The sequence below is a fragment of the Megachile rotundata genome, chromosome 16, assembly GCF_050947335.1.
Source record: "Megachile rotundata isolate GNS110a chromosome 16, iyMegRotu1, whole genome shotgun sequence".
Classification (NCBI taxonomy): domain Eukaryota; kingdom Metazoa; phylum Arthropoda; class Insecta; order Hymenoptera; family Megachilidae; genus Megachile; species Megachile rotundata.
Genome location: NC_134998.1, coordinates 2,876,617 through 2,893,245, shown reverse-complemented (window position 1 = coordinate 2,893,245; position 16,629 = coordinate 2,876,617). Strand labels below are relative to the sequence as shown.

Sequence of the window (16,629 nt, the reverse complement as noted above, 5' to 3'; positions counted from 1 at the left end):
TAATGTTTAAAGAAGATAAAATTTAAACTATTAAAGGCAATAACATAAACCTGAGCACATCGGTGGTATACTGCGAGTCTAATGGATGAGCAGTGAGTGCACTTTGTTGTTGCAACAGATCGTCACTATTCTGCTGTATTGCTGGACTATGCAAATGTAAGGCATTCTTCAAGAACACTGGGCAAACACCCTCAAGATGGGGACAAGCTGACCAAAACCATGGTGGCATTCGCCCTGTTGGTGCAGTAGATACTAGATAACCAAGAGCAAGTGGTTGCTGTAATAGCGTTCCAACTTCCTCTGCCTGCTCAGCAACTGCTACCTATTAATTAAAAGTATTATGGTAAATGTATATAATTCTTACAATAGTAGTGGGATTAAAGGCAGAATAGGAATGAATTATTAATTGCGTTATTTTTAATTTAAAATTGTATTTAATGTATTTCTATTCCTAATATCATTTTAACTTACTCTTGGTGTGTTGCTACATGGGAATGGACTACCAGGACCATCATGATTCCCTAAACCTGAGCCACCACCATCTCCACCTAGTGGTGATCCCTCGGGACGATGTGGACTGCCACCAGGGCTTTGTCCTCCACCTGCGCCTGCCTCTGGCCATACACTGAAGATATCGTTGAAATCTCCCATAGCATCCATGCCTTCAGGCATATCATCATTTAGTGCATTAAACAGTTCATCATCTCCTAAATCTGGTCCATTAATGTGTTGCTCTTGAAATGCAGTTTGTGATGACTGTAGCAAAGAAAGAGTCGCGATTAAGATCATAGTTAAGAACATAATTAAAAACATAGTTATAAAATGAAATTATACAATTTTATTGGACTTCTCTTTAAGCATTGAATCTTTTTAAGTATATTTTTTTTAAGATCAGATATGACCAAAACATGAATCTACAAAAACGTATTTAGTTTTCATTCTGTACTTGTAATATAAAACATAAGTGTAGTTAATCTTTAAGAATTATACTATTGACAATTATTTTAAGTAATATTTTGATTAAAACAACTTATATCTTAAGATTACCTGAATCATTCAGAAGCGCAGATTAGCAGTGTATTGTAATATAATAACGAGTTTATATTTTTTTAAAGTAAATATTATTATAATGCTTTACTTAGTATATTTAATGTATGGATGGAATGTATATATGAAACACAAGATACAATTTTTATTTTGTAAAAAAATAGTATAAACTTATGAAACACAGTAAAACGTCGATTAAAGAAAATGTAAGAAAAATGATATTGTAATATACAGTAAGAAACCAAATAATAGTTAATACTTTTATTAAAGAAAAAAAGGTGTAATAATGTAAAATTTAGAAATAGCAAAAATACTTTTTTTCCCAGAATGACACTTTCATGTTTTTCATTAATTGACATTTTATCGTGCTCCGTCTGAACGAGATAATTGAAAAAATTTACCTGAGTGGTAGCAGATGTGGGAAAGACGAGAATATGAGTACATGTAACATCTTGTGGTGTGGATAATTGGCAGTTTACTGATGCTTGGCTAAATCTCTCATCGGGTGTGAACTGATCAGCCATCAACCTAAGAGTCGAATCTGGTTCAAGCGAAACTAAACAGGCGCTGAGCACACAAGGTGCCGCTGACGGATACAAAAGACTACACTGGCCACATATTTCCTTTAGATGTTTAGAAGCTTTGAGAAGCGCTTTCCTGGATAGTAACCAACTCCAACCCTTCAATTCACCATGTCCAATACGACCCACACGACCTACTACTAATCTCCATGGTTGTACCTACACAATAAAGACATCCTCTTTAGAATAATTTTAACCACTTTACAATTACTATTTTATAATCTTATTATTAATGCTGTACTTTACTAAAAATGATTAGTTTTAACATACACTTACACCCTGTGACATCACTCCAAGTATGAAATCCATTAATTTTTGCAATCCGATTCGTCTGGCTGATGCTCGTTTCCTTCTTTTTCTGTTAGGTATGTCGATGTTAATAGTAGCTGTTTCGAATATCTCGCCTCTGTCATCGGTAGCAACGGCAAGTAGCCAAGACTGATCCTCGCTGAGGCAGTAGCTCAGGTAAAGAACTGCGCATTCTTCTGGTCCAGCGATGCCAAAGGATTCTGGAGCTTCACTCTTCGCTCGTAGTGGAGCCAGGACGTAAGCGGGTGCGTATAATCGGTACGGTGCTCGATTCCGTTCCTGATATACAATTGCAAGAATATTACTATAAGACTGAAAATAATTAATTTCGAGTCTTGCATATTTTCTTTATTACTACCGCCATTTCACTAAGCATGGGACGATTTTATTTTACGGGATCCATCGAATACAAGAGATACAAAACGGAATCTTACGTCTTTACTCTTAAGGAAAAGATCTGCGGCAGCAGCGGTACCAAAGCCAGTGAGACTTTTTACCGTGGAGTTATGGTTTAACAATCGGCGGCCCTGCAGAAACACGTTTAAAGCTAACGCTCTCATCTCGTCCTGTATCTTGCGCCTTTCCCTAGCTCGCCCTAATTCCATTATACTTTCCAGGGATATTAACTGGGGACAAAGATAAAACGTTAGATGGTTCATTGTTTTATAATGTAACAATGTTGATAAAATTAAATATTAATCCTTTGTAACGTGTACATTTTGATAAAGACTTACAGTTGTAAAAATTGTAAGTTATACAGTTTCATAATATTTGATGTACAACGTAGTATTAAAAATGATATACGTATATTTAATGTGTAAAATAATAGGTAAACTAAGATGAATACAGTCACTTCTATATAAACAATTCCTTACATTAATTAACAGATAAATACTGTCGTTATTATAAATGTTTTAAAACCAGGATCTTGACTTTATTTATTATACATTTAGAGTATGTTTTAGTAACTAAAGTTTATATGTAATAACTTTTATAATCTTTTTAAAAAAATTTATATATTTCTACTTATTTGCTATAAAGTTGAATAGAAATAGCCATTCATCTTGACTTTCTTTTTTATATGGCTAATAAAAATGAAATTAACTGGTAATTTAATATTAAAACTTCATTTGTATGAAAAGAAAATTAGTTTGTAGAAAATTATTTTAATTTCAACTGCGCAGTTATAAAAATTTACTAAATTTAAAGATTTTATGGAAGAGGATTTTTCTAACAAATCAATATTCTACAGTATTGTGAAAGCCAATAAAAATATTCAAAAATTAATAAAACCACCAAATAAAAAACCACATAATAAAAATACTGATTATTTGTATTTATATTTACTTCATTATTTGAAAATATTTTATTTAATGTTAGAAAACTATGAAGTTAATTTAATGTAAACCATAAGTAATTTTACTACGAATATCTACTTTTTTATAAAACTTACCGCTCACTACAATTACATGAAAAATAAAATTCCTAAGAACATAAACTGAGTGTTTATAGATTAAGTACAAGAAGTGCAAGTATGCAACTAATGGGATTATTAATATCAATTAGTGCAAGAATTACAATAATAGCTATCTAAATATGTATTAGGTTATGGTGTTTCCTGGCTTTAAAGTACTTTGAAAATGTGAAAATAGATATCTGCTAGACAATAATATTTAATTTTGTTTGCAGCTTTGTTTCTATTTATCTGATTTTACGGTATATTGTATCACAGAAGAGTACAAAGGGTTAATATTTTGATTCGACAATATAGATATTTAAAACTCACCTGAACATTGATATTGGATCTAATGTTCTCGGGCATGCTATTGACTGCAGCTGAATATGCACGTAACAAAGCTAAAATCGCAAGTCTTCGACGATCTGGATCTTCAGGGCCTCCTAGTGAGAATGGTTCTACAAGATAAACGACGATAGCTGGAGGTTCGACTTCCTCCTCATCTGGACCCGACGTGGTATTAGTGGGTATGGTGGCAGTTTGAGAAGTTGGTGTCGTATTACCGGCATTAGAATTAGTATTTGTTGCGGAGTTCGACGATGGAGTTTCACTTCTAGGATTTTCTCCTTCTGAAAATGTGCCATTTTACATGTATCTTTTAAAGAATAAATGAAGGTTTAATCAATGTGCATATTTATTACTCGATCTATACATTTACGTCAGATGTTAGCAAAACGTATTAACTAAATATAAACGCATCAATTAAAGTATGAAAATGAAACCTCATAGAACTCTACCAAATAAATTTACAAATACAGTAAAGACTGGATAACTACGACAAACGATGGACTGGATAACTGCAACGTTACTATCCCCACTACTTAGGGGGTTCCTCCTTGAATTTTGACACTTGACGAGTGAGCAGCGTATGAATGTAATTCGAACCGGCGTATCGATGTGACAACACTAATGCAACAGTAAAACTTTTTTATTTTTTGGTTTTACTAAATATTACTTTTACCAATGTAATTGTGATTGAACGACATTTGTCTATGTAGTAATATTATTTGTTTTTTCGAGTGAAAAGACCATTACTCGCCAGACTTTTCTAAAAATTTAATTTTAAATAGTCTCTGTCGTTCGCCTCCGTCCTTTCCCATATTTAGCGGTCGGTGCGAGCCAAATGTAAACAAAGAATCGACACCTCGACTCGATAACTGCAACGCTTGGGTCCCGATTTTGTTGCAGTTATCCAGTCTTTACTGTATTCAATTACATAAAGTAAAATATATATTATAGGTATACATTTTTTTGATATTCTATTTAGCATAACCTAACCTAATAAAAATTTAATTGTGATTTTGATATTATATGATAAAACAGAATGTGTAATATATTTTTAAGTCTGAATTAGTATATAAATATCGGTTACGTAATTAGTGTATCCTATGATGACTTAATATACAAATATTATATCTACATTTTGTGAAATTTGAATTTTCATACATACCAAATAATTATGAACTGCTTTTTGATGCTATATAAAAATGACATTTATATCTACCTTATAAATTTGGTAAAAATGAGATTTTTGTTTCTTATAACCCACTTAATCTACTATTCTGATCGTACAAACGTTCATAATTTTGCAGTAATAAATGCAATGCAACAAATATTTATTAATTTATTAATATAATGCAAAGTACTGCAGACCTGTTTGTCTTGAAAATACTAAAAGTGAATATACAATATTTGTGTATTAAGACATATTTTGTTACTGCAAACCTTTACTAAGTCTTATTTACTTAGTTATAAAAACTTAATTACCAAACTTCTGTTAGAAAAAGTTTAAACTGTATTGTTTCTGAATACATTTATTTATGAATTAGCAAGTGTGTACATGCAAGAGTAAATGAATGTGTTAACTGAACTAATCCTTCTACTGTAACATATCTAAATAGCATTAGCTGTACTAATTTTAACACTGAACTAAACATTGGCACACTCAATTTATAATTCAGAAGGATTACATATCAGATATGTATTTATTTTTTAAAGTATTCACTCAATTCTTTTTCAATGAGCAAAAACTTGAAAATTTCATATTTTATTCGTTAAACTAACACAAAATTATTGTGTAATTTATAGATATCATATTAAGTGTTCCAATGAAACAATCATTATATTAAATATTCCAATGACTATACTCTATTATTATCTTAAATTAATTTTTTTGCACTTTTGACTCCAAATATAAATCCATTGTATAATTATACCAATTAAAATTGAAAAATAATTATAATTCAACAGAACGTTTTTTTAAATAATTCTAAACAAATAGTAACGTTAGTGATTCAAATAAAAATTTCATTCTACAATGAAACATACCAACAGATTCAGGTTTACTGGTCATTACATCAGGCGTGGCTGGCATTGTGTCAGTAACAGGAATTGCTTGCTGTTGTTGTTGTTGTTTATTGATCGACTGTGAATCTCCAGGATCTAATAAACTTCGGTCTTGTATGACTTGTGTTAAATATGGAGCTAATCGATGATTACAGACTTGAGCATATAATCGCAACAATTCTCCTAATTGGTTTTCTCCTAAAAGTTTAAACCAGTCGTCTATCGGTTGTTTGGCTTGTTTTTGCACAGTCGATTTTCCTACACGAAGAATGCCATCGCGCAGTGCTTTCGAGATAGGCGTATGCCTTCCTAGCCGACAGATCTGAAGAAACACAACATTTTTACATTTGAAACAGAAAATGTATTACGATATTATGATACTACAAAACTTATCACTTACTTCGTATGTGGTCGATAGTTCGCGGAAGAATGATTTTACTTTATTGACAACACAATCGCTGTCAGGTGCAACAACGACGTAGGCAACATCTCTGGGTCCAGCATACGGTTCTAGAAGTAATTTTTCCCAGTAACTTAAGGCATAAGGTGACAGAGAAAGCCAATCACGATCGTATCCGACAACCAAAGCGGGTATTGGTTGAGGTTCACAGCGATCATCGGTCCCACGACCAGCTAGACGATGGAATTGCCTCCAAGTGAGAGGACCTGCAACGGTGTACGGTGCCTCCCACATACGGGTGGTACATTTCTTCTGCACTGCGTCTTGTAACAACGGCTGTAAAGCTCTCATCATTCGTACTATATCACCACTACACTGAGGACCTTTAGCTCTAAGAAACACCCATCGATGCACACCATTTACACGATTAGTCCTTTCATTGTGCGTACCGTCGATTTTACCCTGATCGAGAGCCGCTAATGACACTTCGTTTCCGTCGTTGAACTCCAACGTATTTACGGTTGGCGGAAGCATCGGATAACTTTTCATCGCGGCGTAGATCTTAGACGCTCTGTACAGACTACTTGCAGAGCTTTGCACGATCAGACATTGTTCTCTGAGTAACTCTAACACGCTAGGTGGTATCACGTCTAAACCTTCTGATGGTTTACTACTTCCACACGCAACAGCGACCAAGGATGCTTTCTTCTTCTCGGCCGGATCTTCTGCAATACCAGTGATCTCCATTTCATCCTCGTAGAACAGGCCTGCTTTATGAGCTAACCGTCGATTCACAACCGCACTAAAGCCACAGCTGCACCTGATCTGATCGTCGTCTTGATACAAAGCACCGCCCGACCACGAGTGCGTTAAATATACACCGGCATCCGCGCCTTTGATATTGCCAACAACTTTTGGACCTGCATTGCACACGCAAAGACTGCAACTATCGAAATTATGATCGCGGAAAATATTGAGCGCAGTATCGCCCAAAAGAATATTCACTATGAGAGAGTTCGATTCTGGTGCACGAGTAGGTCCCGGCGTATCTGCCTCAATACTGTTCAGGTTTTTGTTCAAATACGAAGAAGTAGTGGATGTGGCTGGACTTGGTTGATCATACGGCGGCGGCGGTGGTCGTCCGGAAATAGTTGCCGAGCGATACGGTGCTCCTAATGGCGCTGGGCTTGGAGGAGGCTGTTGTTGAACCGAGCCAGGTCTGGTTGGTGGAAGCGGTTTATCTGTATTGTTGGAAGTAGGATTGCACTGCCAAGAAGGTCTGTACACGCAGTGCGATGGCAGTGTAACGGGCGGTAAAGATTGGCTGGGTAAATTTGTTAAAGGAGCATACTTGGAAGAACCAACCATTTTACAGATGGGCGTGGGTTTGAACACGTAGGACCAATCATCGATTGGCTCTTCTTGAGGGGATCCCATGTTTGGATAGATGTCAGGGAGATGCCTAAGTGGTCGTTGAGGTACAGAAAGTTCCGTCTGGTCCATCAGAGGGTCGCTTAACGGACAAGGTGAAGCAACGGGATTATGCTCCAAAGATGGTGGTGTAGGAAACATTTTTGAAAGTTCTTCTGGTCGCAATACACCTACACCTCGATTATTATGTCTGTTATTGGCGTCTATTCTGGTTTCTTCGTGTAATCCACTGGATCTATTTGACTCCGGTGGGGTTTGTACTTGAGGCTGGTTCATGTTCTGTAAAATGTATTGCATGTTTTTTAATGTTCAAGCGATATCAAACCGTATCAATTGAAAAGAGAAGCAAACGTACAGTTTCGTCGCTAGAAGTATCAGGATCGGAATTGTCAAAAATTTGGTCTAAGTCTTTATAGGATGCCTGAAGACCTTCGCTGGTGAATAAAGATCCCGGTTTGGTTGGATCATCTCTTTGCCGTCTAAGTCCATCAACATTTGTACCGTTTTCTTCACCTGTCGCATCAAACTCGTAAGGATCCGTTCTTCTTCCAATGCAATCTCCCTATAAAATATTAATGAAATGACATCAATAAAATGATAAGCAACAGTCTGTAAAAATAAATATGATCACTTACAACACCGACATTTGGTTCTTGCTTAATTTCTAATTTTGGAGTCTGAGATTGAGGAGTCTGAGAATTCATTGGTGGATATAAAGTATTGCTCCGCACGTTAACCGGACTGCTATTTGATTCCTTAAAACGTTTCACAGGATGATTGAGCCATGCTTCTTGTGTAGAATAATCATAGAGCCATGGTAATGACTGTTCGTTTTCTAAATATATATCCTCACATTCTCTAGAGGCTAAAACTGGTCGTTTTAATGTTGGTCCAGGAGCTGGACTATGTACTTGATTATTGCATGCAGAAGAAGTTGACTTTGGGCCTTGAGATGGAGTTAACGGTGGGGCAGTGTTTGTATGACTGGGTGGTGGTTGAGGACTGAGAGTAGGCATTGTAGGTTCTGCTGGTGGAACCGATGCTGGCTCGGAATGTGGAGTTGGAAGAGGCGAAGGTGCTGGGGAACCTGGTGAGCCAACAGATGGAACTGGTAGACAATCTCCTCCTGTTGGTGGTCCCCTTGAGTAAGAAGGAGGTCCTCCTGGTGGTGTACTTGGTGCTTCTGTTCTGTTCAACACAGACCTGTTCAAAGTAAATCACATATATTAGAATTAGATTATTTCAAATTAAATAAACATAATTTGTATCAGTAAGCGGATTCATGCTAAATTAAAAAGAATGATGAAAGCAGAACTACCACCATGAACATTTTTATAAAGAGTACATTTTATGATATTATCTACAACCATCCCATTATTTAGGAAGATTATTTTTTATAATATAGATATTTTTAACATGGTTATTGGCGTGTCATGAAATATTAGAGAGTAGTAAGTATTGTTAAGAGTGTAACTAATACGTGAACTACAATATGTTTAAATGCAACACTGATATGAACAGTAAACCAATAAGAAATAAAAGCTAGAGAAGATGTGCTGAAATTATAATACTGTTTGCCAAAATGCGTGCAAAACATTCTTTATGAAAAATGAGTACTGAGAAACAAAAAAACAAAGATTTAAAGGACAGTCATAAAAACATGTATCTTTGTATGACAATATCACAATATTAATGATCGTGTATATAAAACAGTAATTGAGAAATAAAGCCAATTAATATTATACAATATTTTTATATAAGAACTTATAATCTTTATAACACTTTTATTGTACTTACTACAGTTTATATTGGTAAGCTCATGTACGTAACATATCCCATTTATAGAAGTATGAGCAAAATACTCATATTAGTTGCTTCTTCCCAGCAGTGAAAAAGGAATTAGATTCACTTTGTTCACTCTTTCTTTTGTGTACCATTTACCAAAGTTAATATTCTTAACCTTTCTGATAATAAGCCCCCTCCCTCCACAAGAAGAAAGAACAAAAACAATGGTACAATGATGTTTGATTAATGTGTTGTACGTGCAATTAGATTTAGTTACTCGTATGACTAAATAAATGGTGGAGCTTCCAGAAGCAATGTGAATTAAAAGATAACGTTATGGTATCATAACGATCATATGAAATTAGCATTATTGCGGTGATTAATTAAGATGAAAAAAGATTCCTGGTTGATATCGGGGCAGAAATTACCCACCTGGGGGCATTAGCAGGGACAGAGGGGCAAGCATCCCACTGGGTGGTAGAGCGTCGATGAAACGGTACGACCCTCCGTCCACCTTTATCTACTCTCTCCCTCTGAACCTGAGAGGAGGCCAGGCTCTTCCAACCCCCGGGGGTCGCATACCTGCAACCGACGTATTTAACATCTCGTTTTTTCATATAATCTACTTATTTTAATTATTCTGATTGATTAATTTTTGAAGCAGACATTATTTTAATCTGTAATTGCTATTATATTGCTTAATAAGTACTTTAATTTATATTTAACATTTGTATTATTCTTAAAACCTATATTAGTTTTTATTACAATTGTTAGAGAATGTACATACTCTTTATTTTGACATATTTGATTCTTTAGTTTAGAAAGTTACAGTTTCTTTTTTATTTTAATCATTTTATTTCTCGATTTTAGTTTTATTATGGCATTAACTTACCATTACTATTTAGACTGTAGACAACCTTACTTTTTACAGTAGTTTTTAATATAGGACAGTTATGTTGTACGAATAAAAGAACTAATTTTAAAGAAACAATTGCATTCGCGCCATCCTTAAAAACTAATTTTACATGCATATATTGCAGCAGGCATTAATCAAATTACCACCTGTACTGTAACATTTTAAAGAATCTACGTTTCATAAATTGTGCTATAACATGCAGACAGAATAAATAATAATTGTGGACATTACTATTCTAAATATTATCAGATGAACATAGAATGCAGTTGAAGGAAATAAATATTTACTGCTACATTTAATAAATGTGCAAAGGAAATAGTATTTTAAAAATCTAATAATAAACCAGTATATTCTGTACGTTTACTTTCATTTAATATTCTAACAGTGAACATAACTATTGTTATTACTACTAGGACTGTTACTGCATTGCATTATTTCTACTGACGTTATTTGAAATTTCTTCTAGTGTAGTATATTTTTCTCTTTATAATTTGTAAAATTGAATGGATAAACTTATTTTATTATTGCATTAAGTTCTATATGTGCAATGCAGTAAAAGTTAAATCAATTAGTACAGATTACTTAAAAATTACTTACTTCGAACAGGTACAGGAAGACTTTTGTGTTGGATCAATGAAGGTCCAAGTTCCAGGTTCTGTGGAAGATTCTGTCTTGGAAGCAGAGATCGGCGAACTCAAAGTACATTCTGCCCATACACGTTCTGGTAATTCTGTAGCTGCTCGTAATTCCTGCTGACCTAAGAGAGGATGTTCGCAACTAGCAGGACTACTTGGTGGAGAAAGAGGAGTATCAGGTGGAGTATCATCCATATCTGTGACCAGGACATAACAAGAAGGATAACGCATTCGAACACCGCCTACTAGCACTTCCACAAGAGGTGGAAGTCCTGCCTCTACATTACTGCCATTGATTGGATAAAAGTGTTTCCACTCTTCAAGAAGTTGACTGTCAGTTCGACCCACTGGACCAGTTAATGTGCCTGCTAGTCCGTAAGGAGCTAGAATCACTGTAACAAAATTAAACAATTATTACTTTCAACAACTTTTAACATAATGTTCTGTAGTTGTATGATTTTATTAATTAAGCGTACATGCTTACCTTTAACACCAGATTGGGAGGTTTGTGTACGCTGTAAACAGGCTCTTGTGAGATGTCGTACAGCAGGATGCTGCCTAACATCCACACTAGCGCATACCGTGCTCTCTCCATGAACAAAGAATGCAAACGAGAACGACAAGTGACTACTGCAAATAATAATCAAATTATTTGTATCAATACATTAGAAAATTGCAATGAAATTATTTTAAAGTAGCAACAGATATTACAGAAGAAAAAAAAAATGGAAAAAACATACCTACTGCAACGGTGTTTTTCGAATCCATCATAAGGTTGTACGAACCACTTTCCTAACCGAACGAAATCACGAGACAGTAAGCACCGTTCGATCAAGTTATGCAGAGCCTTGAAAAGAAGTGACCGGCACTCGTACGATAATCCGTTTTCCCAAGAACCTTGTTCACTTTCTGCAATTACAACGAACAATCATTAATCAATTATTAATACGCTAAAATATTCCTAAAGCTAAATGAGTAATATCAAATAACATTTATTTTTACTAGATTTGAAAAAAGAGAAAAGTTCAAAGTGATTTTTATATTTATCTACCAACTTGTTGTCCATTGCAAACATTACACAACGTTTTTTTTAAAGCGAGTTTACTATAAATACTATAATGATTCATATGATCAAATGTTTTTTTTGTTTACAAGACCTTTCTGTCGTGTAAGTAATTTTAATATTTCTCGGTTTATCGATTTTCCGTTACTAACGGAAGCTCGAATCTTACTCTACAGAGTGTCCGCGGTAATTCTCAATAGCCCATTATTTTCTAACGCAAAGAATTTTAAAAGTGTGTATATATTAATACGTTTGGTTCTAAATGTAGCAGGTGCAGTTTAACATTTTATCAAAAAGAATTTGACGAATTTCATAAATTTACAATGGTATAAAAGGAAAAATTCATCGTCGCTAACAAGTCTTTTTGCTTGTACCATACAATTATCATATATGTAACATTTTGTAAGCCCAATATGTTAGGAAATAAAGGGTTATCTTGACTTCAGACGGACATCTTGTAGAAACATGTAGATTTTCTGCTGTTTTCCCGCGATCTACTTTCTTCATCGGATCGAGGCAATGCCCATTCCAACCGGTCGAAAGAAACGGCTGATTCCACCGTGAAAGTAACGCAATTCGAGTATAAAGTTACGACGAGTCACGTCGACGATAGGTAGTTCGTTGAAGACAAAGAAATGTTGACTGAGAAAACTCAAAAGATCCTAACGTTTCACATTACTTTGTATTACATTTCAATAAAGTATAAACGCTAGAAACGAAATAAAAACGATAATTTAAATAATTGTCAATTTTATACAGATTTTAAAATATAAATTTATAATATAAAATTATTGCAAAATACTTATGTTCCATTAATTTACAACTTAAAGTTATGTGATCATATTTCATTAAAATTCTTAATACGAAATGACTAGTTACAGCAAACAATGAGCTAATTATTACTGAATGAACTTTTTTCAAACGAAAATAATAATTCTCATCATGCTTGGGATGTGTTGTTAATATAATCATGAATAATCCTACGGAAATCACTGAACTCGATCATAACAGTTTAAACGGCGAAAGTATCACAAAAAGAAACGAAAGTATTTTCTATAGCTCCAAAGTCTTTCAAAAGAAAATCACTCTTGTCGTACAATAATTCTCGATTTTCAATTTTCATTAAACAATTAGAGGCTGAATTTAAATTCTTTAATAAATATTTCAAATTTCAAAAGTGACGCATGTATGTATATTATTACATTTTTCATTTTTTTAAACAATTGTGCTGGTATAAATTTGACATTTCTGCGTTTCCAAATTTCAAAATCTGAGAATATTTAAATTTGAAATATAAATATCATGATCTCAAAAACGATTATTTCCATTTTAGTATGGCTAACTTTTTTGAAATTTTATTAATGTTATTCTTTTCATGCTGTTAAATTTTAAAAGAATTTCGTAACATGTTCATAATATAACCAGCTTAAATGTTAAACTCGTTCAGAATTAACGGTGCGTCACCTAGTGGATCCTTCATAATGTACAATACCGATAATACTGACCAATTCATTAGAACCATACGTAAAATTTAATACACTTGTCATCCATTTTGGACCGTTTAAACGATGAACTCGTTCAGAACTAACGGTTCGCCAGTTGGTTCTGCAATTGGTGCATTTCTTGCAACATACAATCATGGAACCTTGCGATGCATCGCAGCGAGTTGCAGACAAGTACCCATGGTTCAGCGACCCTATGCTGAGAAACACGGTCTAGCTTGCGTTACCGCTTTGCTCGCACTGCACACCTTCTTTCTCCAAAACAAAAGCGTACGAGATTCTCTACAACGTTCACCAGAATCACGACACCGCTTCCAATTTCCTGATCCAAGAGAAATTTACTTTTTCATATGAAAACCATCCCAAATGTCCTTAAATTTTAATAAGTTTATACATGTTGATAGGTCATATTACTATGGATTTCTCTACATATATTTTAATAACATGATCTATCAGTACAAAAATTTATTAAAATTTTCGACATTCAAAGTAATTTTCTTGTCAGTATGTAATTTTTTAGTTGCAACATTAAATGAGCGGTAATGATTCTAAACTAGATACCTCAAGTAAGTATTACTATTAAAAAAAATTTTTGTTCCAAATTTTAAAAGCTACTATTTATATGCCACATGGTTGATTTTGTAATGTAAAAATTTCTGGCACAACTTCATGACATAAAAGTATCATAAGGTGGCACTTATGATATATCAATTTAAAGCTTAGAGTCCCGTTTAAATGATCACATTCAAATATTTAATTAATGTTCCTAATAAAAACTAGACTTAGTTGTAGTAAAATATGAATCAGAATGGAATTCATGTATCCCTGGATACTATCAATGCAAATTATTTTTATATTGATATATCTCAAAATAACAATTACAACTGAGAAGTTTATAACAAAAATGACCTGTTATACAAAATTTCAGTTCTCCTTAGTTAATAATGTATCATAGTAGTGAAATCAATAGTGCAAAAAATTACACACATCTTAGCTTTCTATACAAAAGACTTCCTATAACATTACAGTCATTGCTATCTTATCACTATTTAAGCAAAATATTGATATTTTTAAATATTTAATTTCTTACTATGTCAATCTAATTTAGAAATATTTTTTTTCAAATAACAATTTTAACCATGAGGTTCTTCAATTAATATGATTTAATTATAATTAAAACTTTATAAGATAAAATTAATATCAACTATGCAACACAAAGTATATTCGATGCACTGTTAGATAGTAAATTAAAATTTACTGAACAAAAAATGAAAAATGACAAGGATCATTCCTGTTATAACTTTTCAATTTGTATAAGCACCAAGCATATCAATAGTTCATACGACTTTCTTGTTAATTCTGTTTACTCTCTTCTCTTATTCCTTCTTCTCCTTGCAACTTCATTCAAAATTATCTTCATGTTTACTGACATCACATCCATACTTTGCCACATTCATTCTTCTAATTAACATAGTTATTGGCTGTATTCGCTCTGAAATTTTATAGACTTTAGTCAGGACATTTTGCAACGGAGGTTGCAAATAATTGAATACAATGTTTAGAGAAAGCATAATTAATAAATGCATATTATGGAGTTAGTTTGACAATTTTCAAAATATCTAGCCGAATATTTTTTTAATACTCAATATGTTTTACTGTAGGTATATTCAAGTATCTATTTATAATTGATTAAATACTGTTATTATTTACCCATTGAGGACCAAACATTGAAATAATATAATTCTACGTATGCAGTTCTTTATTATATACAAATTTATATAATAAAGAACAAGAAATTTATTATAAAATAATTTTATAGTAGTAGTATATTTCTCATCAAATGTTGTAGACATATATAAACAATTTATATATATTCTTTTGAGATATGAAAGCCATATTATAATATTTTATAGAAGTCCATACAGCAAAAGCACAACAAGAGTTTCTACGATGTAAAAAAAAGTCAGTTCACAATAGTCTCATATTTATTGAATCGGTATGTTTAAAAAATCTCAGCAAGTATTTTAAATAAATATCACTTTTTATAATAAAACATCAGTTCATATAATAAATTTTTAATATAACCTTCCCTATACTACAAAAAACAAAATTATATCTATCAAATAAATAGCATTGTACTAACTCAACTGTGATTTGATACTGACAATTATTTGTACTGAGGAAAATGTTCATATTATACTAGCCATTTATGTTACAAAATATTTATCATCAATTAGTAAAAATACTGCTCAAATTAATAACAGTGTTTGTCATATAACTGTAAATATTTATAATAAGAATCTCATAAAACTATAAGATCTAAGATATGAAGTATACAATCTTTAACATAGCGATTTCTAAAACTAATAATTTACTAAAATCATGACGCACCATCAAGGAAAAGGAAAAATTTACATTTAAAATTTTTGTAATGTACATATACAGGGTGTCCTAGTTTTTTTATCAACATTATACCATATACAAAAGAAAAACAAAACTGTTAAAATAACATAGTGCTTTAAATATTTCATTGAAAAATTATAACAAAAGTCTAAAATAATTTTGGACTGCTTTTTTGTCTGATGCCACATATAGTGTCCCAGATTTGAATGATCAACATTCATATTTTTAAAAATAATTTTAAAAATTTTTAAACATTTTTTCTTATTTTCATTCATAAAATATGTTAAAAAGTTTTACGAACAAAATTGGAACACCCAATATATGATACCAAACAACTGTTGTCATTTCGTATGTATATTATAATATTAAATAAATGTATTTGATATCCTATGTTAATATAACATTTCTTTCATATTTTTACGAACAGAATATGTTAATAAAATTGTTGGTAAAAAAATTGCGACACTCTGTACATAACTATTTGAGAGCAACACAAAATCATAAATGGATTATAAGTTGTTGGAAAAGTGCTAGGTTTAAAAGACTAGAGGCATGTAATCTTTTCTGTACCCTTATCCATTAAAAAAATGGATATTTTCTATAACAGAAAAATTAAATGAAAATAAAGTTTTATTCTATTCAATCTTTTACTGAACTAAGTTTGTTACTTTTATTTTATTTTCTTTAGTGAATCT

The 16,629-nt window shown here is 32.7% G+C and overlaps 1 protein-coding gene and 1 long non-coding RNA gene across 11 annotated transcripts in view; one reads left to right on the top strand and one right to left on the bottom strand.

The window, feature by feature from the left end:
- skd (mediator complex subunit skuld) overlaps positions 1-16,629 on the bottom strand; it is a 34,994-nt gene that overhangs the window by 4,924 nt on the left and 13,441 nt on the right. For 7 of the 10 annotated variants that reach the window (XR_013040904.1, XR_013040905.1, XR_013040906.1 and 4 more), the window contains exons 3-16: positions 11,707-11,875; positions 11,451-11,596; positions 10,929-11,358; positions 9,848-9,997; positions 8,266-8,833; positions 7,986-8,192; positions 6,200-7,909; positions 5,782-6,121; positions 3,724-4,022; positions 2,372-2,563; positions 1,899-2,216; positions 1,449-1,787; positions 472-756; positions 51-322 (exon numbers count right to left, since the gene is read on the bottom strand). Coding sequence is in view for 1 of the 10 variants with exons in the window: in XM_012283632.2 (XP_012139022.2) it covers positions 51-322; positions 472-756; positions 1,449-1,787; positions 1,899-2,216; positions 2,372-2,563; positions 3,724-4,022; positions 5,782-6,121; positions 6,200-7,909; positions 7,986-8,192; positions 8,266-8,833; positions 9,848-9,997; positions 10,929-11,358; positions 11,451-11,596; positions 11,707-11,875 (5,425 nt within the window). In the remaining 9 variants the exon portion in view is untranslated. The remainder of the gene's footprint in view (positions 1-50; positions 323-471; positions 757-1,448; positions 1,788-1,898; positions 2,217-2,371; positions 2,564-3,723; positions 4,023-5,781; positions 6,122-6,199; positions 7,910-7,985; positions 8,193-8,265; positions 8,834-9,847; positions 9,998-10,928; positions 11,359-11,450; positions 11,597-11,706; positions 11,876-16,629) is intronic. The other 3 variants (XR_013040909.1, XR_013040911.1, XR_013040912.1) reach the window with 3 other exon arrangements.
- On the top strand, positions 205-1,671 carry LOC143266012 (uncharacterized). Its single transcript, XR_013040916.1, has 2 exons — positions 205-343; positions 507-1,671. It is a non-coding gene; the product is annotated as an uncharacterized LOC143266012 (long non-coding RNA).